The sequence below is a fragment of the Bactrocera oleae genome, chromosome 2, assembly GCF_042242935.1.
Source record: "Bactrocera oleae isolate idBacOlea1 chromosome 2, idBacOlea1, whole genome shotgun sequence".
In the NCBI taxonomy this organism is placed as follows: Eukaryota; Metazoa; Arthropoda; class Insecta; order Diptera; family Tephritidae; genus Bactrocera; species Bactrocera oleae.
In genome coordinates, this window is record NC_091536.1 from 5,915,759 (window position 1) to 5,938,209 (window position 22,451).

General features: G+C 29.7%; 1 protein-coding gene and 1 long non-coding RNA gene across 19 annotated transcripts in view; one reads left to right on the top strand and one right to left on the bottom strand.

Moving 5' to 3' along the window:
• Tm1 (tropomyosin 1) overlaps positions 1-22,451 on the bottom strand; it is a 45,167-nt gene that overhangs the window by 7,712 nt on the left and 15,004 nt on the right. For 7 of the 18 annotated variants that reach the window (XM_036373344.2, XM_014235893.3, XM_036373343.2 and 4 more), the window contains 6 exons: positions 14,585-14,718; positions 13,122-13,239; positions 8,602-8,672; positions 6,152-6,227; positions 5,333-5,395; positions 839-908 (listed from right to left, as the gene is read on the bottom strand). In XM_036373344.2, the coding sequence (XP_036229237.2) occupies positions 839-908; positions 5,333-5,395; positions 6,152-6,227; positions 8,602-8,672; positions 13,122-13,239; positions 14,585-14,718 (532 nt within the window). Of the gene's footprint in view, positions 1-838; positions 909-3,865; positions 3,929-5,332; positions 5,396-6,151; positions 6,228-7,635; positions 7,707-8,601; positions 8,673-13,121; positions 13,240-14,271; positions 14,390-14,584; positions 14,719-19,195; positions 19,525-19,944; positions 20,109-22,451 lie in introns of those variants that run through there. The other 11 variants (XM_036373345.2, XM_070107610.1, XM_014235891.3 and 8 more) reach the window with 6 other exon arrangements.
• LOC138856693 (uncharacterized) lies at positions 20,235-22,256 on the top strand. The gene is made up of 2 exons (XR_011395771.1): positions 20,235-21,620; positions 21,704-22,256. It is a non-coding gene; the product is annotated as an uncharacterized lncRNA (long non-coding RNA).

Here is a 22,451-nt window from a genome sequence, read left to right on the forward strand (position 1 = left end):
ATATGTTATGTATAATAATTTAGTTTTAGTAGCATATTGTCATAATTTAAACATCAGGCAGTAGGCGGAGCAGGTAGACGAGCGAGCGGGCAAGCATATAAAATGAAAAAAAAAATCAAATTTTAATAAATGGAAAATAAAATCGAAAAGAGCTGTGCAACGTGAGGCTTAAATATCGATTTCGCAGCGTACAGTTGCACAACTCCAATCAAAAATAAAAAACGTTGATTAAAATAATAAATAAGAGATATAAAAAATCAAATATAATAACACGCAAAATATAAACGTGTAAGTAAAAATAGATATATGTAAACAATACATACAATTTTAAGTAAATACACTTCTCTAGCTTTACGCTAAAATATGTACACATTTTCACAAACGGTAATTTAAAATAAAAAATTCAATAAATTTAAATAATATAATAAATTTAAAAAAACATTAAAACATTACACTATAAATATTGTCTTTGGGAAAAAATATTTAAATACAAAAATTTAGTTTTTGAACATTAAAAAACACTAACAAAAGGAAAACAGATAACAGTGAAAATGTAGCTAACTGTATTATCTGCTACCATACTGTGTGACCTAGCGGCTGACTAACAAATAAAACTTATATAATTAATATGAACTTCAAAGATTTTCTCAAAAATTACGAAATTTATGTAATAAATAAATTCCATATACATAATATATTTTACTACAGCAAAATTTTTAATTTATTGTTGTACTATATACTAACAACACTACTACTAAAAATATATGCAATTTTACTTTTATAAATTGTATACCTTAAATACGTAAAATTAAACGGAAAAAGTCTTTAATGGACATACCTTCGAGCCTGTCGACTTCCTTCTGCAATTTTTGAACGGAACGTTCGGCGAATTCAGCACGGGCTTCAGCCTGAGTGTAGCGATTGAAGGTCAATGTTGAATTTGATTGGCGAGTAAAAAATTGTGTTTGTGTGGGAAATATAAATAAAAAAATGTATTAGTTTTTGTTTAAATAAGTTGATGGTGTAGAGAAATATATATTTTTTTTTAATTAATTTTGAATATCAATAAAAGATGGACTACGTAAAAATGTACAGTGACAGATATTTTTTCCAATTTTTATATAATATTTATAAACTAATGTTTGCATATTTTACCAAAATGTATTTTTGAGCTCCAATAATGCGAAAAATTACTCATTTATACATTCAAGTAGTAATTATTATTTTTGTTACAAAATTTAAATTTTCTTCTTGTCACTGCAACATTTTAGAATTTATCAGTTCACTTCAGGGGATAAAAGCTTCACAAATACTACCAAAACCAGCGTTAATATGTTTTATCGATATTGTTTTCTGCGCAATACACTCGTCCTTTTTATTTTTGGTTACTATTGATTACATTTTAAAATTACTGACTAATAAATCATAAGATATTTCATACTTCGTTATTATTATTAATAATATATATATATATTTTTTTTTTGTTTGTTAAAATAATATTAAATAGCTTGTTAATTCTTGTAAATAAAATAATAATGTTATTTGTAAAATAATATGGTCAGTAATACTTCACAGTTATTTTTTATTTTTTTAACTACATTATTATGATAATGGTTGTAACACTTGCTTTTAAAGGTGTGTTTACTTTACTCAGGTTTCTTTACTAAAATACAACTTATTATATAACTTTGATTGGAAAATATATGTACTTATATGCGGGGCATACGAACTAGTAGTACCAATTTTAAAGTTTTTAATAGCTTCATACGTTGTCCAATTTATTTTGTTTTAGACTACATAGTTGTCAGCAAAGGACTACAATTTTCTTTATTTTTTGTTAAATTGCCAACTACAGTTGCTACATTCTTTTGCTTTTGTTTTCGACAGCAGCAGCATCTACGATGGAAATAAACTTTTTGTGTGTGGCTTTATGCATATAAAATATCTACACACACTGGGGCAAGTACAACTTACAGTTTCTAAATTAAGTTTCATTTGAAAAATCTCCTTTTCGCTTTCTTTTTGCGCTTCACGAGCCTAAACATGAACGAAGGAACGCAGCAAACAACGTGACGATGCAACGGCGACGCACACAAACACAAAAGAAAAATATATCACTTTTATTTAATTTTATAATATTTTCCTTTTACCTGGTGAACAAATTGTGGGCACAAATTATACAAAATATCTACCGAAGTGATTTCTTTCAAACGCTGCTCTAATAATTTAAATTTGTGCTTGAATTTATATATTTCTTTTTAATTTTTCAATTTCGATTATAAGTAACGGGATATAAATTATATAAAAAATGCAAAACTTATACAATTTATTAAAAGTTAAAATCACAAAAAAGGTGGGACGAAGTAAGAATTAATGTAAATACTGCTAACGAGAAATAATATGGTGGAAACATCATACAAACAAAAATTTTAATGAAAATCATAATAAAGGCGGCACACAAATATTTTGCACTACACTGTGGCGTGCAATGTCTCAAGGAGGGTCAGCGCCGCTACAAACAGTGACGTTAGAAATATTTGCTGCTTTATTTATTCTTGTTTAAACTTTTTTTGCAATATTTCGCAGCCATTGTCAATCAATGCACAAAAAGTTGTTTTCAATTTTATGCAAGTGTACACTATTTTTAAATTAGACTTGGCATTTAAATGTTGTTTTACAAAAAAACAAAAAAAAATTTAAATAAAATTTTTTTTAATAATAACAAAAAAAAACATTTTTGAAATAAACATTTTTTTTAATAATAATGATAATACATTTTTTTTTGTGGTGAGTTCTAGGGTAGTGTGGAAATGCAAAAGAGAGTATTTAAGCTATCACTGCCGAATGTTTAGTTTGTTTTGTGGCATGTTTTATTTTAGCTTCTCTTTAGTTTTTCCTAAATCGATTGTGGAATTGTTTAATATTTAATATATTACTTGCCCTGATATATTTTTCTGTTGTGTGGTGATCGCTGTTGTTGTTTGGGTTCATATAGATTCGCTATCTAATTACTGTTATACTTTTCTTTTACTACTCTATAAATTACTTTAATGGCAAATAAACTAAAAAAAGATATTATGTAAATGTAGTATGTATGTGTATTAGCACAAAAAAAACAGAAGAATAAGCTCAGGTTATACATATTACAAGAATTTACATTGGATCCTAGATTTTTTATGTACATTAATTAAAATTGAGAATAACAATTTGTGCAATTCGATATTTTTAATAACATCGTATACTTTTTTGGTTGCATAAAATATTTATGCGTGTGATATTCACGCGTTTCAAGCATTTAGGGAGCATAAAAACAATAATAACAAGTAGTATAAAAATGGGAAGCTCGAATTAAAGTATTGTAGCATTGGAAAGTACATGTGAATATAATTTTTTTTAAGTAAGGAAATAATATGCATAGTAAATACCCAAAATTCACAAATTATTGAACATGTGATGAAATGTAATTTTAATTTTTAATTGTATTATATATTTCCTTTCATAAGGCGTCTTATAGCCTCTTAAAAGCACATGTTTTAAATATAACTTTTTGACATTGGTAATAAACCAAACAAGTGCAGGCTTACTGCACAAATAAAGAAATTTATTTAACTATCAAGAAAGTCCCCTATAAAACCTAAGCTTAAATTTAATTTTCGATCGCTTTCAAACTGAGTACTCATAAAAATTAATTAATAATAGTTCGTTACACCCACATATTTGGATGAAATATTAATACCCATATACCATTTAGAAACTACTTAAAAAAGGATATGAAATTATACTAAATTTAATGACCTATCATTTGTCAATAAAAAAAGCAAACTACTGACTGGTATTTTAAGTATTCAATAAAACGCATTAATACCTCTCTCAACTGATGATCCAAAAGTCTGATTTGACTCTCGAAAGTTTCCTCTTTTTGCGTGGCCTAAATTGCAGTTTTATGACACATTTTTATGTAGGGTCAAGGAGAACAGCGGGTTAGCAAACACAATACGTAGATTAATAATAAAAAAAATGCCGCCGCCAGTAGTCAACAATAACAATGGTCAAATGTGGCGTTCGGTATTTTTTATTTTATTTTCCACGAAGTAGACAAACAACAAATAGTGATGTTGACAATTTAGTAGGTGCATATTGGTTATTGGGTGAACATTTGGCAGTAGTGTTATTTTTTATTTATTTTTTTTTTTGTTGTCATTTGAGCGCATTAAATGTTGCAGTAAAAGTAGTATGTGCAAAAACAACAACAAAACGTTTACGTGCAAGAAACGTTTTTATTTGGTGTTTAATTTATTTAGTATTAGTTTGCAGCCGTGGTGATAGCGGTTGTGGTAATTTTTTTGTTGTCGGCGTTTCGTTTTTTATACATTTGTTGTTGCATTAATTATTGCCGGCGAATATTTAATTCAGTCCGTCAACACATAAAAATGCAGTGTTTTTGTTTTTGTTTTGGCGTGGAATGCAGCAATAATCGTAATTAAGTATTACAACAACAAAAAGTACAAATCAACAACAAGCAAGCAAGCAGAGCGGATAACACATGAAAATAAAGGAAGAAAAAATTATTTATTTTAATTTAATTGGTTAATCATAAGTTTTTTAATTACAAATAAACTGAAAATAAATTAAATTATTGATAATAAAACAATTTGTAGTAATTACAACCAATAGGAACAATAAATCGGTAGATATTTTATATGCATTGCAAACTGTATTATATATAATTTATGTTTTGAGCAGAGGCTTGATATAAGGTTAGAGGCTAATCACTTTTTATAAGTAAATATATGTATATATAAATCGAATATATATGTATATATACATATAAATAATATGTACGTAAAACAATAATGTATGTAAATTATGCACATAGAATGGATGATACAAGTATATATATTTCAACAAAATTTAAACGCAGAGCGAGCAGAGGAGCTAACGTGACATTTTGGTACCTATATTTTCAAAAAGAAAAAAATTAAATGTTGAATGTAGAAGCTATTTATGACGAGTAGAATTGCAACAGCAATAACAATTCGATGAATTTAGTTAGCTATCATTAACTCAATGAACGGTACGTCGTGAAAATATAAATTTTACCTTCGAATTTTTGATTTTTTAAATAATCACAGAGACTATTGTGAAAGTTCACATCATTTATAGAAAGTATCGCAAGCAAAATGCTTTATCCTTCCTTTGCATTGATAAAAAATAGCGCTGTTTTGCAATTTATATTGTTTTTCTGCTAAATTTCATAGATTTGTGAATGGGTCCATTTTTTATTGAATTCGCAAAAAAAAATTGCAATTCAAATTGCTACTAATTATAGTACCTCCTTTAGACGGGTGTTCAAGGTCTTGATTTGGTTCTTGTATTCTTCCTCACGTTGGTTGGCCTTTATGTGATTAAACAGCGAAGTCGACGAAGTTAAGTTTTTGGAATAATTTGCGTTAAACCAGGGGAATAAACGGAGTTTTTTGCAAAAAATTCATGAATATTTTTAATTAGGAAATTCGGTTGTAATATATTTTGTAAATAGTTTCAAGAAAAAATGTAAAACTTTTATACTTAGTAAAAAAAATAAAATAATAAAAACAAATCGAGTAGGTATACATAGGAAAACTTATATACTTAAAAAAACAAAAGAAAGAAATAAAATAAATCAAATATGTATACATAATACAATAAAATAAAAAAATTAAAAAAATAATAATATAAAAAAAAAATTTTTTTATGAGAATAGTTTAGTACAATTCTGAAAGTTGTGTTCTAAACTATTTTTATTATTAATTCATTTAGAATTATGGAACTATAAGTGTTGACACAAATAAACATTTAATGAAATCAACTCTCAGAGTTTAAGTAGAATTAAATTGTTTTTGTATAAATAAAGTATATGCTACAATTTTAGCAGCTTAACAATGAATCAGCGCATAATTACTTTATGGTAACAAAATGCTTCGATATTAGTTAATCGAAAAATATACGCTTTTGTTACGCATTACAGACTTTCAGAATAATACCTTATATAAATATTATCTTTTATAAAATTAAAAATTTAATGATATAATGTAAAATGTAAATAAATATAAAAAATGGAACTGAAAAAAAATTTAATTTTATACATAAACGATAAATTGTGCATACTGACCTTTTCCTCTGATACTTCAAGGGATTTCAAGTTGTTGCCAACAACGCGGAGTTCCTCCTCCAGCTCCACAATTTTGCTGTTAAACAATAAATTTTTAAATAATCAAATAGAGAAATACTATTTATGTATATTCACAAAAAAATTGCAGCCAATTTTTGGAGAAAAAAAGAAAATTGTTTAATTACGAACTCACTTATTATGTGAATTACTGTGTTAAATTATTAGGGGACAAAATCACAGCCTTGAAAAGTATGAAATGCAAAATTTGCTGCCGACAACGACAGTTTTGTTTGCGGCCAACGTCAACGAGTGCCTTAAGTGACACTAAAAAATGGTGTCAACAAATCAAATTCCTGACGTTAGCGCGAAAAAACGGCAAAATAGATTAGCCAACAACTCAAAAGAAATTGGGAAAAATATTAATATTTGTTTGTGGTATTTTTTTAAATGGCGAATGAATAAAAATTGTACACAGTTTATAATATATTGATGAATCGTGCATGAAATTTTTCAAAACCAAGTGACACTTGAATTTCTGTTATCCATTTTGCTGACAAAATTTATTTGTGTTTATTTGGCAGTCACTTTCAAATCTGCCAGCGTCAAAAAATAAAACAAAATGCAGACGAAAATATGTAGTAATTCCGATCAAATGACTGGCAACTCTGCAGGAATCAGCGAATCATCGCCAGATGCTCATTATTATTAATACGAAGCGCGTGAATGTGTGTGTGTGCACAGGTAAATATTGAAAGTACATTAAATACTGATATACTATGTATGTTGGTACACACGTTTGTGCACCTATTCGATCTCCAAATATTCAGTTGGCGTTTCACCGTTTTGGCAAAATAACAATAAGGAGAAATCTCGGCACAAAAAAAACCAAAACAAATAAAAAATATGTTAAAAAACCACCGCATAGCAATGAGATGATTTCAATAGATGTGCCAGCTCAAGCTGCGGTAGGAATTACTTTTACACATGCGCTTTCTGAAGAGAAATATCATTTGATAGAAAAGCAAAACCGATTTCAAGTGTACTGCGTTTAAAACAATTAAGCCAAATAAAATTTTGGTTTTGCAAAGACGTGACTGCGTCCGTGTAGCGGAGTGGTAAAGGTAGACTCAAAAAAATTACTGAATGATCACCATTATGGATATTCAAACATTTTTTTTTTTTGAATCAAAAAAGGTCAATTTGAAAATTGGAATTAAGCAAGATAATAAACAAAAATTTGATTTCTCTTGAATAATAGGCGCATAATTACGCACAACAAATTGGCTATTTTGATTGCCATATTTTAATCATTAAGTTGTGCATTTTTTAAAGTTAATATACATAGGTATTTACATATAATTCATACGGATTTAAATTGGCTTCAATTTTTCTATTTCTTTTGTAATAAATTGTTATTAGTAGATAGATAATATCAAAACGCATACGTAAAATAGAACATAAAACACATAAAAAGCGGCACAAACCTTTCGCTAAGTTCAACTTTTTCCTCGGAACGTTCCAAATCCTGTTCCATGAGGACTAACTTTCTGGCAACCTTTGTTGTTAGTTGGTTCCAATTTTTTAATTGTCAGAGCGTTGCGAACACATAGTGTAATGTACACGGGACATTTAACATAATACAGGGCAATTATGGGCGTTTGTGTCAGTGCCAAAGGCAGCGGCAAGGCGAGCGAGCGAATAGTGTTAATGTTTGTGACAACATTTATTCGTTTCATTTTTTTTTTTTGGTTATCATTTGGTTAGCATATAGCGGCAATAATACATACAAAAAGTAAAAAAATTCAATTAGTTGCTGTTTTAAGTGTAAATTTTGTATTTTCATTTTTATGAATGTGAGAAATGTGAAAATGTTTGATGTGCACGCCTGCAAATGTTTACTACTACTAATTTTGAACATGAATTTGAATGAATGTAACATTTTTGTACACATTTGTTTACATATTATTTTTTTTATATTTTACGTTACAAGTAAATAGGCGCATGCAATAAAAAATTTGGCACATTTTGTTTACTGATTATTCACATTTTTCCAATTCATTTAAAATTTTGCTCTCACTAGCTAGCTAATCTTGCATTCAGGCAAAAATAATTAGATTTATATATAAACATCAAAACGGAAATTTAAAAAACAAACAAAAATAAAGAAATATATAAAAAAAAAATGGTTAGGTTTCTTGCGTTTTCGTGAGTTAGTCGAGCAGAACAGATTCTGCGTGGGCAATAAAAAATAACGATAACAAATTCAAACTGAATACTTAGAACTAATTTTTAAAAATTATCATTTTTTCCATATTAATTTTTTTCGGCATATTGCACTTATTGTCTTAATTAGGGCATTAACAAAAGCAACAACAACTGTGTTAGTGATCCAAACTGCTTTAAGGGCAGTGGAGCAAAATTGGCGTTATTCATTCGTGTAGTAAACGTACTTCTCTCCTTGCTCGGCACGTTCCTCAGCACGTTCCAAATCAGCTTCAACCATGGCCAATTTACGGGCAACCTTTGGATATTTAACGCGTTCGTGTTGTTGTTGTGTTGTAGTTGTTGTCATATTAAGTTTTACATTCATTATTGTATAGTAAAACATTGTAGTTGGAAATACGGGAAAATTGAGATACAAAAGATATACAGTTATCAGTACATAGAATCTTTATTTGATTTTTTGTCAGGAGCACGTTTGCGTAGGAAATGGCGAGCAAACAGCAAGAACACAGATGAATAAGCAGGCAAGTACAGATAACACAAAATCCTATCCGAATTAAGTCGAGAACATCGATTTTATTTTAAAATTTAAAGCTTGCTTGATTTGATAGATTAGTATTACTATAAGTACGCATATTGTGAGTTGACAAGTAAAACTCATCAAGTACTCCAGATAATAATTTGACATATTGAAATAAAAGTTATGAATTATACGCTTCAATTTATAGATTGATTGCTCTCTTTTTAACAAAGAGACATAAATTAAGCAAATAATAAACTTAATCAAGAATATTAAAATTTTTTTTCTGTACTTAATGTTTTTTATCAACTCACATTATGATGACCTACAACTTGTGTCATAAATATTTACATATGTTCATAAAATAAAAAAAATTAAAACTTTATATACGAATGCTGTAAATAAAACTTGTGCGCTTACTTTGTGTACCCTAATTTTTAAACCTATATATTAAAAGATTGGTGAGCCCTGGATAGCATTTCTTCGTTGAGTGTAGTAAAAAATAATTTTGGTTTTTGTACAATTTTGCTTCAACTAGTTTATATTTAAACGAATGCTTTACAAAAAGTTGACACAGCATTCCTAGCCTAGTATATAGTTATACTGGATATCTCTTTTGTTAACCACAAATTACTTTGCTGTCGTCATAAAGGCAAAATATGATTAAATTGTCTTAAAACCTTTACAAATGTGTAACAATTGTGTAGTTTCATTGTACCTAAAATCATTCCTTTCGTCGAACCATGAAACTATTTTAATTTTTTCTGACGATTTCACGTTTCTGAGTCTCTGAGACCGATTTTAAAAATTGTTTTTGTGTGACCGAAAATTTCGGGATTTTAAAAGGATGTGAAAGAAATTCATTTGACATCATGCATGGAAAGCATAATATAATTGGTGTATAGGTTCTGCAGATTATTTACAAATATTAAGGCAGATAAAGTTTCAGTCTTTACTAATACAGGCGGTTCTTTGCAAAGACCATATTGTATAGTTGAACTCAATTTCAACATTTTATTAGCAAAATCGAAAACTATATGCCTAGCTTTTAACTATAATACATTATCAGAATACGAAACCTAAACGAATGTATAAGCCTTTAAGAAGAGCAAAATTTATATGCATCTAGTACTTGCACAAATATGCATATGTATGTGTGTATTTATTTTATCATTTCCTTAGCTACGTTGATACATACCTGTACAACTTGTGCTTTCCAAAATGAACAAATAGCTATGCATCAAACGTTCGATTCATAATGATTGCCTTATAGGGCCACATGCCACATAGTGAAGTTGTGATAACAAATAGCTCTGCGCCACTAGTTTGAGTAAAGATGGCAATCGAATGAATCACAATCGGGCTTAGTAGACGCCAGCAAGTTGGTTAGCTTAATATGTAGGTGAATGTGTGTTTGTACACAACGCCCGAAAAGCCCAAGAAACCAAACTTCAGTTCACAAAGCATGATTCATTAATTCAAAGGGTGCGATGGAATCACCGGCAATTTGAAGAAAACACAAGAAAGTACATTTATAAAGTATTGAATTTAATGGCGAAAACACAGGCAAAAGGAGGAAGTGAAATATGACGAAAGATAAAGGTAGTCATTTTCAAAGAAATTGCCATATGCAGGCAAAAAAAAAAAACAACACGCGTATGTATGTATGTTTATCTGATAATTTTATGTTAGGAAAATATAATATGCACTAAGCAAACAAAAATGTACTTCAGCGGCACCCTGTTCCGTTTTGTGTTTCTCCAAAATATGTACTTTCATTGAAAAGGTTAAATTTAACACACAATTTGCTGTGTTGACGTCATTGTTGCTGAAGAAATGATTTAAGCTTGATAAACCAAAGGTGACAAATGCGCCAATTGAAGGCCGAAATCAAAAAATATTTTGCAGTTCATTATAAAGTTGCGACAAATAGAATAGTGCCATGTTGTTACTAATCTAACGACAGAATGTAATCTTATCGCATGCAGCTGATCAATTATAAGTTACCATATCAGTTGTCTTTGTTATTTCATTTGTATACTAATTATATATTTGTATAAGTTTTAGTTTTCTATAGTCTGAACTAAAAAATATTTCAAATGGTATTAAGCATCACACAGCCTGTATAGATTCTTAATAAAACTTGTATCGTATTTCAAGAAACTTATAAAGCTGAAAAAAGTAATCATTAATGTCTGCCTAAAGAAAACAAAGAAATTCCTTCAATAATGAATATTTTATATTCAAATTTGAATATTTTTGTAATGTACAAAAACCATTGTCCAAACAACGAAGAAAAATGCTCCCATTGCTCCCATTTCATTAAAAACGACGTGCTATTGTCTCCATTATTTTGCTTTGAATCAATTAAACTTTTATTTTTATTTATATTCATATAAATTTCATAAGAATTAAATAATTTGATGTGCTCAGTTATATAAAATTTAAATGTGTAAATGTGTGTCAATATAAAATACAAGATTAGTTGATATAGAAATTTGACATTTTGTAGATAATTTATATAAACCTTTGCAAATATAATTGTTTAAACAACTGGCCAAAATAAATTTCTGAATTATAATAATATGTACATTTTTTTGGAGAAGTTTTGTAATATTTATAAGTATTGCTCAGTTATTTGTTACAAACATAAAAGGCAGCATTTTATAGAAAAAAAAAAGAAGTGCATGTGCAGGAGAATATGCAAATTTTAAAATGTATTTTTTTTTTTAATTTGAAATATAAAATTTTTTCACCAGTTAACCAATAATTAAATCTTAAATTTATATATTAATAAAAAAAAATGGTAAGACCAAACTGTGCAATTGCAGTAATTAATTTAAAATTAAATCAATTTTAACGTGCTTATATAATATTGAAGGTAAAAATCAAGCATAATAGAATTTTTTAATTTTTTTTCTTATGTATAGAAAAAGGCAAAATCAGGCACCACTTTGGACTGCAATACACTTTAAGGCTATGCATTTTCTGCTTTTTCTTATAATTGTTTAATTAAGGTTATTAAATTTTCAATTTAATTCTGATGTGGGCGAATGTGTTTCGGGAAAAATTTAGTTAATATTTCAAAAATGTAAATAATATCGTACGCATATATGTATATATACACATATTTAATCAAAAAAAGTTAGGAAGAGTTTTCAAGGAAGTTACGTCCACTTTTGCTCATCACTTTTAAATTTGTATATTGTAAAGGCAACCTTATATTACTTGACAATTGTTTCGCGTATAAGTCAGCCATTTATATCGCTCCTGCACTCAACTATCACTTGACTGCGCCTATTTCAAGTCAATGCACGTAATATATATACATATTTATTTTTTATAAATTTTACATATTTACTTTTCTTTACTTATTCTTTTCAGTGAAAATACAACATAGTAGCAGCACAAGTTTCATTAGTTTAAAATATAATTTCAATATGTTTTTGTTAATTAACGTACATATAAAATTATTATACAATAATTATTGTTATCTTTAGTTTCAATTCCTATATATCCGTATCAGTTACTATGTTCCGGTTCCGTTCATATAAATGGTGCATGCTAGCGTTGCCAACGTTTCTTTCTCTTGTGTACACACACAAAGCAACAACCAAAGTGCCTAATTAAGAGATCCTTTACATTGCGTGTAGTCACGTCAGAATGCAGCTAGCAATTCTTGGGCAGCGTTTAACACATACATATTTAAATATGTATGTATTTGGTTTGGTCATTACCTAATTATCTGGTCATCATCGATAAGTCCTTTTTTTCCTTTTACTTCTCTACTAGTCATCATTTTTATCAATTAACTCTCAACTAATGCATATGATATTCCAAGAAATTGACATTTTTGTTGTTACTCTGTATACAAATTTTGTTGAGTTTATTCGCATTTTAATAATTGCAAAATCAAGTTACTTGTGTAGGCGTTTGTGCCGCTGTATTGACATCTTTATCAACATTAGCAGCGTCAGTAGAGTCATCGGCTGTGTTCGTTTTCACGTCCGTTTTAACGTCAGCGTCAGTGTCAGTATCAGTGCCTATTACTACATTTACATTATCACTAGTGTTAGTAACATTATTAATTGCATTTGCAGTGATGATGCTGTCGATATCATTGTTGGTAGTGAGAGTGGGTATAGTGTTTCTTAAGAATGAAGACGACTCAGCGATAGAACAACTAAGCTTAGCTAATAACTCAATGATTGGTTTATCATATTGCACCTCATCGTATTTCTTGTCAGCCTCCTCAGCAAGGAAACGAGCTTCCTTCAATTGATTCTCAAGGGCGTCCATGCGTTCTTCATCGGCAAGGGCGCGGTTCTCAAGAATCTTGCGAGCGCTGCATATTATCCAAGATTGTTATAAAGAAGTTGATGTTATATCGATTTCAATGCCCATAGGAGACCGTTCAAGCAACAATATGTTGATTAAACACGGCGATGATGCATTTTAGCACAAGCACAGCATTCAGGTGTTTCCATCAGTGCGTCGGCAATGTAGTGTTGTAGTTACACAGATACAGAAACAGTTTTATTATTGGTGTCGGTGGTGGTATACGTTGTTTATATATATTTTTATATTATATATGTTTGCATACATTTATACAGTAGGAATATTCATATGTTTTGGTTTTATTTCGTGCAATTTAAGTATATAGATAATATAGTTGCGATGCGAACCATTTTCGTTGAGGTTTGTTTTACCAAGATCACATATTGAGTTTATATAAATATTGTAGAAAATAAATAAAAAAAATGTGTTGATTGAGTTAGATAAATGCCTTTTCAAGCAACTATAATAAGTATTACATAATAAGTTGTAATTAATTCAAAAATTTCTTAAAATCGCATAGTCTAAACACTATATAGTGTTAAATAGCATTTTAATCATATAATTCAAATAAATTAACATTTCTTTTTCTCTGTGCAAACAAATTAGATTTTTCAATGAAAATAATAGAAAAATAATTCGTCTTTAAGAAACCTTTGAATTAGTTTATAAAAATATAGAAAAGGACATATTGTACAATGTATGTGCTTAAAATGTTAACTTAAAGCCCATATCTTAAAAATTATTTATACAATAGGTTTATTCTAAATGTACAGCAGTAGAAAACTCGTTGAAATCCGCAAGACTCGTTGCTATCCAAACGTCTCAATACTGCGTAGTTATTCCCATTCATATGTGCATACATATAAATGGAATACATAAAACTTATAACTATTAAAAAAAAAATACACGTCGTAGAGAGCATTACCCACAATTAGAATTTCGTAAACCTTTTCAAGAATACTCAAAATAAATATAAGCCTAATAACCCTAAGACCCTATCTAAAAGTAACTCTTTTGAGTTATTGACTGAAAAATATACCTCTTCATATTTTTTATCAGCCTCTTCGGCAATTAATTTTGCCTGGACTAATTGAGTTTCCAAAATAGCTACTCTGTCATCTTCCAAATTTGTACGATTTTCAAGAGCTTTTCGTATCCTGTATATTGGAATTTGTAATAGTTATAATTATTGTATATGTCGGAATAAATTTGTTGAACTATATCACTAGTATGAAGAATAAAGTACAAAATATATTTACCATACATTTATTACTAAGTGGATATTAAATTTAGTTAATATATAGAGGTAATAAAAATCCTCTGTTGCAGTTCGCAAACAAAGGTGTACTAACCGTTCGCTCTCATCGGCAGCTTGAGAAGCTTCCGAAAGCTTGGCTGTGGCTGATCCCAAACGTTCCTCTGAACGTTCCAAGTCTTCTTCGAGCAATTGAATGCGACGATTCAATGCAGCTACTTCTGATTCGGCCTGTAATTCAAATTAAATACCAGACATAGGAAATAGAATTTTCGATCCAAAAAAAAGCTTACATTATAAAATATAAAGAACCATAAAACCTTTATATAATACTTAAAATAAGCTTTAGACTAGACTAGCGCTTATATATAATAAGTATATATTTATAAGAAATACTCAAATACTTTTAGACATTTGCTTAAAACTATATCCATGAACTATTGGTTTCTCAGAGATCTAAAAGAGTGAGCCTGCTTAGGGAAGGTGTAACTTTGCTTTCTAGAAATTGCCTATTTTTTAAATTAAATAATTAAATTTAAAAAAAATGCTTGTGGGTAAGCTCTCTTTTTACTTAAACAGTTTTATTGCAGCTCTCAGTAAACTTCATTGGATCCGCTTTTATTTTGGTGAGCTGTAAAAATAAAAACACCTTCATGTCGCGTCCTAAAATATGTGCAAATATTTTTAATCATCTCCTAACACCTCTTTAAAATCATTTCTAATTTACTAAATAGCAGCGTCAGGCGAATTTTGCCAGCATAAAGGCAACGAATGTTTATCCTATCGAAGTATGTAGGACACTCTCCAAAATATTTCCTTTTTAAATGAATATTTTAATATGAATATTTATATAAGTAATTCCCTTAAATGACCTTTTAAACCTTATCAATACAATTAAGTAGGCGCCAAGATGATCGCTTTACTGTGCGCCGTGAAAGTAGCAACACAATAAATTCAAGTTGAATGACATCATTGGGCACGAGACATGCGACATGACAAATATTATTAGTACCACCGAAAGAGACAATAAATTCGCCGTTACAACCACAACAACAATAAATTCGATATCTATTCACATGCCATACTTGTGCATAAATAGAATTTTGTATTCAACAACAAAATTGACTAAGCAATTTGTATTTAAGTGTATGAAGGAAATGTAGTATACACAGATAATTTGGAAAAGATTTACAAAATTATTTAAAAAAAAAATATTTTTTCAATGCAAATATTACTACCACTGGTAATTTGGAAAAGATGTACCCAATTATGTGAAAAAATATATTTTCAATGCAAATATTACGTTTAACCATATTTAAAATAAGCTAATGTTTCAGTTGAACGAGTAAGCAAACTCAAGCTTAATGTGGTAATGCTCATTGGCCAGCACCAACAGCACGCAACACCGGAGGGAGAAGCGCCGCGAAACCACCACCAAAAATTACTCAACAAATTAGGCAAGCAATGTTGAAACATGCTACAACGAAGCAATAATGTTGACTGGGGATATCCAAATAACAAAATTGAGAGAGAAAATAATCTATATAAGCTAGATTAGGTAGTAACACTTGATGTTTGCGAAGTCAACGGTAATGAAGAGCAAATATTTCAAAGAAATTATGCATATAAGGTAGTACACCTCAGATATACAATATATACAGAAAAAGAAAAGAAGCCTCTGTACAACAAGCTCTGTGCTTGTGATATGAATTTGAATGAAGGTGAGCTTACGTCATCGCCTGCTAAGCACTCAAATTCCTATACATACATACATATGTACGTACTTAAAGCAAATATGCCAAACTAACAAAACCAACGAGAAAGATATTGTATAAAATTGATAAAAAAAAAAAACACCATTAGCATTAAAAAAAAAACTCAGACAACAATAAGAGCGACAAGCAACATTGTATCCTATACGTTTCTCAACTATTTTGAACGATATTCGAACGGTCACTGAATTGGATAAATTGCTTAAAAGTATTTTAAAATTCTAGACAACTTTGTCTCTTGCTTTTCTGACAGCGAATGAAACACAACAATTGAGCATAATAAAATCTTATAACCGTATTGAGAAATTAACCTCATTCGGAGTGAACGGATGGTGAATGTAGTAAGAGAATCATTGAAGTGCTACAGCACAAATACATAGGCATGTGTAAAAGTTTCAAAGAGGCCAAAATGTCATTCAAATTTTTTCTTTCTTTGCAATTCTAACTTTTAATCTGCAGACCTGTATTATATTACATACATGTAAGTATGTATATAGCGAAAACATATATAAATTTGCCGGTATAGCGTTGAGACAAAATATTTATTATAAAACAACTTGGAATTATAATTAGTAAAACGAGTAACGATGAAAGGGGCAATAAATCGGTTAGGTCATTGCTTGGTTACGAAGAGTACATGTGTTTGTTATAACATTTTTTTAATAAACTTAGCGGTACTTGCAGTTAGTGCTATGAAAAACGGTCACATGGAGTTGTCAAAAGCAACATACAACAATACACTTTCATACATTAACATATGTATGGTATATGTATGTAATTTAAACAAAATATAACTCACTCATTACAATGACATTATGCTCGTTGTAATGCTATTTAGGTGTGTTCGCGTCAAACAAATGCTAAGATTGTCACTGATATATAATGTCAAGAACAAATTCATTAGGAAAATGTCACTATTGCATGCACGTACAAACATAACAATTATGCTTATTCTAAATCTTCTAAAGATAATAGATTTTCAGAAAAGTATATTGCAATTTTTTTACCGACATTTCAGCTCTACTATTTAAAAAAGCGATCAGCCTCATACGTTTATGCATATGCATTAAAAAAATTTCTGATTGCATTAGCAATTGAAAATAACTCCTTATATAATGTGAAGGTCACTACAAAGATAATTAAACTTTACCTAATATGTAAACGAAAATAAATTTTTTTGACCAAATATTTTAAATGAAATATGTAGCCATTGTGTATGACATCAGTGACACAGCAATACTATGTATGTAGGCCTTCAACCCAATAATGTTTACATAAACAGGCACAGTCACTAATAGCAACATTGATAGCATATATACTACAACATTATCTATGTGTATTTGTCTGTTTACACCCAGAAATAGGTAACAGAATATATTTGAATGAGATGTACTATTTTTCGAAAATTGAAATCGAGCACATAACTACAGAATTTATTTTCCAGTTGACGGAATCACTCAAAAATTGAAACGACCTAATGAATAGATATTCCCAACCATGCAGAACATGAATTAGCACAACAGAAAGTCGACCCCCAGATGGTACTAAATAATAGAGGTTGATTCCTACTGCAGTCACATCATAGCGATTTTGAATAGCAAATATTTGTCCCAGCTCAGTAGCGATAGCTGTTATTTATTGTGGGTTACATACATATATATGCATGTGTATACATAACTATGTATATGAATAGTTTTATGTACATATATGAATAGACACGAATAATACAGAATTAAAAATTAATTTCAAGTAACGTTTAGTTTGAAATTAGAAAAACAAAAATAAATGTTGTTAAAATATTTCTCCAAATATAAAAAGATATGGAACCCATATTTCCCTTATTTACCTGCCTACCACATAAGTACAAAGATGGATAGAAAGAAATGGAAAAAGCAACTAACAACCGCACAAATATTAAAACAAAAACTACTTTGACCAATATTACTATATATAGCCTGTCATGGCTTCAAGCGGAACTTAATTTCAATTCTTCCTGGTATTTTTCACAAAATGTTTGACTCAAATTTTAACAAAACCAACTATAATTCTTTAAATTGAAGACGGCTAAAGTAATATTTTAATGGCTTAACAGTTACATTTTAATTGCCTATCGGTTGAATGGCTAACACGTGCCCGCAAAAATGGAGCGAATATGTATAAGTTATATGTTTATCATGTATCTTCTTAAACCATTAATTTAACAGCGGGATTTAATATTGCAGTAGATCTTTTTAATAACTGTTAATGTAAAAGACGGAATGAAAATTTTGGACAAGACAAAGTTAATATTTACAGTTTAACTCGCAAAATATTAATAGAAGCTATTATTTCCGGCTAATAAATACATCTGTTTGTTTGTACATATAAGATAGATAGATCTATACGTTAATAATAAACTAAAGACACCTACATAAATTTCACAATTTTTGTATCAATTTGTTATTGATTATTTTAATTATTAAAAAATCAATTAAGAATCAAAGAAAATTGTGCTTTTGGAAATTACTGATGGCAAGAACAATTCCCTAAATATTTCAAATTGCAGATATGGCAATATTGACACAAGGTATTTGACGTTTCAACAAGGTTTGCAGACAGCTGTGCAAAGTAGGATGCGTCGTCCTTGTCGCACATATAAGAAATTAAACAGAAGCTGGTGGAACCGCTACATCGAAATCAGGCAATACTAAAATTAGTTAAATAGAATCACAAGTTAATATGTAACAAGTAAAATATGTTCATCTAGATTCTAGAACTCGCAAACACTGTTTAGAGTCTAAACCTCAATCGTCAATGAGAAACCAATCTTGATGTTCATGGATAGTTTAGAAAATTCCAGTTAAGTGATAGCGACACCTGTGCCTAGGCTACAGTGCATACGCGTACACGACCCTCTCCCCTTTACAACCATAAACAATGATCAGAGTGGAACTTACTTCTTCACGTCGAACCACCTCAAGTTGTAAACGCTTGTGATATTCCTCACATTCATCTTTATATTTTTCCATTTCTTCTTTGGTCTGGCGCATTTTCTTCTTAAGCACATCCAAGAGGGTGCCTTGTGGAATGCTGGTCGTCATAATTAACTGCTTTTTTTAAGAGGTGGGGTGAAGGATGGTCAACAACACTACTGTTGCACTAATTCTTTTTAATGACACCACAAAATTTTGGCTCGATCGTTGTGGGTAATATACTATTCGACTTTGCTTCGCACTTTTACTGATGGTTATCACGCACACAAACGCCACACAAGTATTACTTCAAACTGGAAAAAGATAAACGAACTTTCGTTTTTTGACTGTTGTGCAATTTTAATTAAATATTTTCCGTCGAAATTACAACTTATCAGATTTTGAATTTTACAATTTATCAATTTTCGTACTTTTTCGCAGCACCAAACGTTATAAAAAAAACTATTTTTTTGACTTTAACAAAAAAGAACACGGCAGTGACAAGGGCTCGAACAATAAAAAAAAATATATGACACGAAGAATAGCGAAAAAGATAGAGAAGTTATGAATGTGGAACGCAACGAAACGAAACACACTACACGAACAATTTGGAACCACCGGTTTTTCTTCTGCTATTCCTACTTTGCTTCCTCCTTCTACCTTTCTTTTAACGTTAAGCACTTTTTTCCTTACAAAGGTAGCTTAACTTGAAACACTTGATATTGTATACGCACTTTTCTTTACACTTTACGAATAAACCCAACAATGTTGTCGCTCACAAAACAGGCACTACTAACTTTGCAAACTTGGTTAATTTTTAACACAACTACCACGTCTCGATTTTTAATGCCGCAGCGTAAAATTTATGAGCTCAGCACTGAGTGAATTCGTATCGCAAAATGAAATCGGTCAAAATTTTCGAATTCTTTGGAAGCAGAGACACCGACAACGACCAGCCAAAGATTACGTTGACATTCGTATATAGTTGTTGTTGCTGCCACTGGAAAATGAACAATCAAAGAGAATATCTCTCTCACAAGCCTCGCCTTAATTTGTGAATGACTCAAAACGACATTGAACAAGGCCAGCTAGCACCGTATTTAGAAAAGCACTTGTATTCCAAACTGTTGTGTGAAAGAGATGCTTACATTTAATAAAAACAGTTAAAACACTTTAAAAAGTAGTTAAATTGTCTGAGTACTAATTGCATAAAATTGGTTTGTGTCTGCTAAAAATATTAGGATAGAGCTTAAATAAAAACCATATGTACATTTAATTAAAACACTTATGATTTTGCAAAAAGCAAAAGAAAACTCAAATATTATGGCAGAAAAGCAAATTCCAATAAGAAAATATACTCTCTTACATCGTTGTTGCCAGACTACTCATTTTTAATAAATCTTCGTGAGGGGGAACTAGTTTAAAAGGGCAAAGTTAAAAATCCTTTTATATCCTTATGTATTAACAAAAAGTTATAATTATTATAAATATGTGAACTTTTTGACTGTTACTGTTTTGAGCAAAAGTAGGCTTGTCATTTTTCTAATAAAATGTAAATTAATTAAGCAACCACTTAACAAATTAGAAGATCAGGTACAGACTTATGATAACACAATATAAATATATTACCGAATATGCAAGAATTTTTATATACATTCCTACTTATATGTATGTGTAGGCACTATATTTCAGTAAGTGGGAATATAGTATGTATGTATATTCGCGCGTAAGTTTTCCATTTATAGTAGGTGACACATGCGCGCACTTACTGTGCATGATAAATAAATAATAATTATTATTTAGTAAGCACGTTGGCAATGAAAAGAAATTAAGAGTAAAACATATTTTGCCATTTTCAAACCTTTCCACGTTTGCCAAATTCGGTTACAACGGTGTGACGACAACTTTTATTGTCGCTGCATTTACTGTCTGCCAGTTGTAAGGTCGTTGATTCCATAAATGTCGAGAGAGCGAGAAACGTGAGAATTATATTTCTCTAAGTATTTAATGACAATTATGAAAGCACTATTACACTATTTGTTAGATTAGAATTAAGTTCATTTCAATAACTACTACATTTGTGAATATAACCGTAGACTACACATCATTTTTGGTCAAAATCTATCAGACCACTTGTTACAAAGCGTGCAAAATCGCATAATGCTAGGAATATTGAATAACCAGTCATACATCACCAGTTAGTTGATTCAATCAATTCGTTACCATAAAAGGTACTAATGACCATTTGGATCATTAACGTGTTTTGAATGTCAGTGCATAAAAAATGGCAATTGGTTAAGAACCTTATTCCATAAAAAAAAGTTTATGTGAATTAATGCTAGCTGTGGGGATAGTTTTGTACAATAAGTGGATGAAAATCACAAATTATAATAAATAGCTGTGATATACAGTCAGTTGATAAGTAGTAGTAGCTTAGTAGCCTTTTTAAACTTAAATCTATAAATTTTTGATAAATATGCATATGTTCCCTAGTTTAAAAGATGAAACTTGCAGAACTTGAGAGTACATTTTACAAATTAATTTGTGGCCGCCTAATTTTGTGCAACAATTTAATTTGTAGCAATCTGCTCAACGAAGAATGAGCACAACAACGTATAACGACGCCTGCCAAGAAGTTCGTCGTCACGCACACATATATGTACGTATGTATGTAAGTATATGATCAAGTGTGGAAAAAGAAATTTGCAGTTTAACATACGAAAACAGAAGCGTATAATACATTGAACTGGGTCATTATCTATAAAAGACGAAGTACAGAAAATTACAAAAAATATGCACCACAATTCAAATGGTGGTTATACTAATCGTGTGAATACATATGTAGCCAAAAATTATGTGTACACAAGAGCAATAAAATATGCAGAGAATTAGCAAAATGATCAAGTGAAAGTCGAAGAAATTTTTGTATTATTCTATAACTGCAAAAATAATCACAAAATGACATTATCAACAATTGTTTATCACAATCGATTATTTTTAGAGCTTTGACGAATAAACGAATTAAAAAATATTATTTATAACACTACTGAAGTCCTTTTTGTTGAAGTTTTATAAGGAAAAGAAATAACAATTTTGTGAATGACTATAGAAAATTGTCTCAAAGTTCTCATTACGCTGATAAAAAATAAAATACCGGTCTTTTGAATTTTAGATTCTGAATGTCTGTGGGATCGCGTTATACGGATAGCAAATACTTCTTCCTATTTGTGTCTACCCCTAT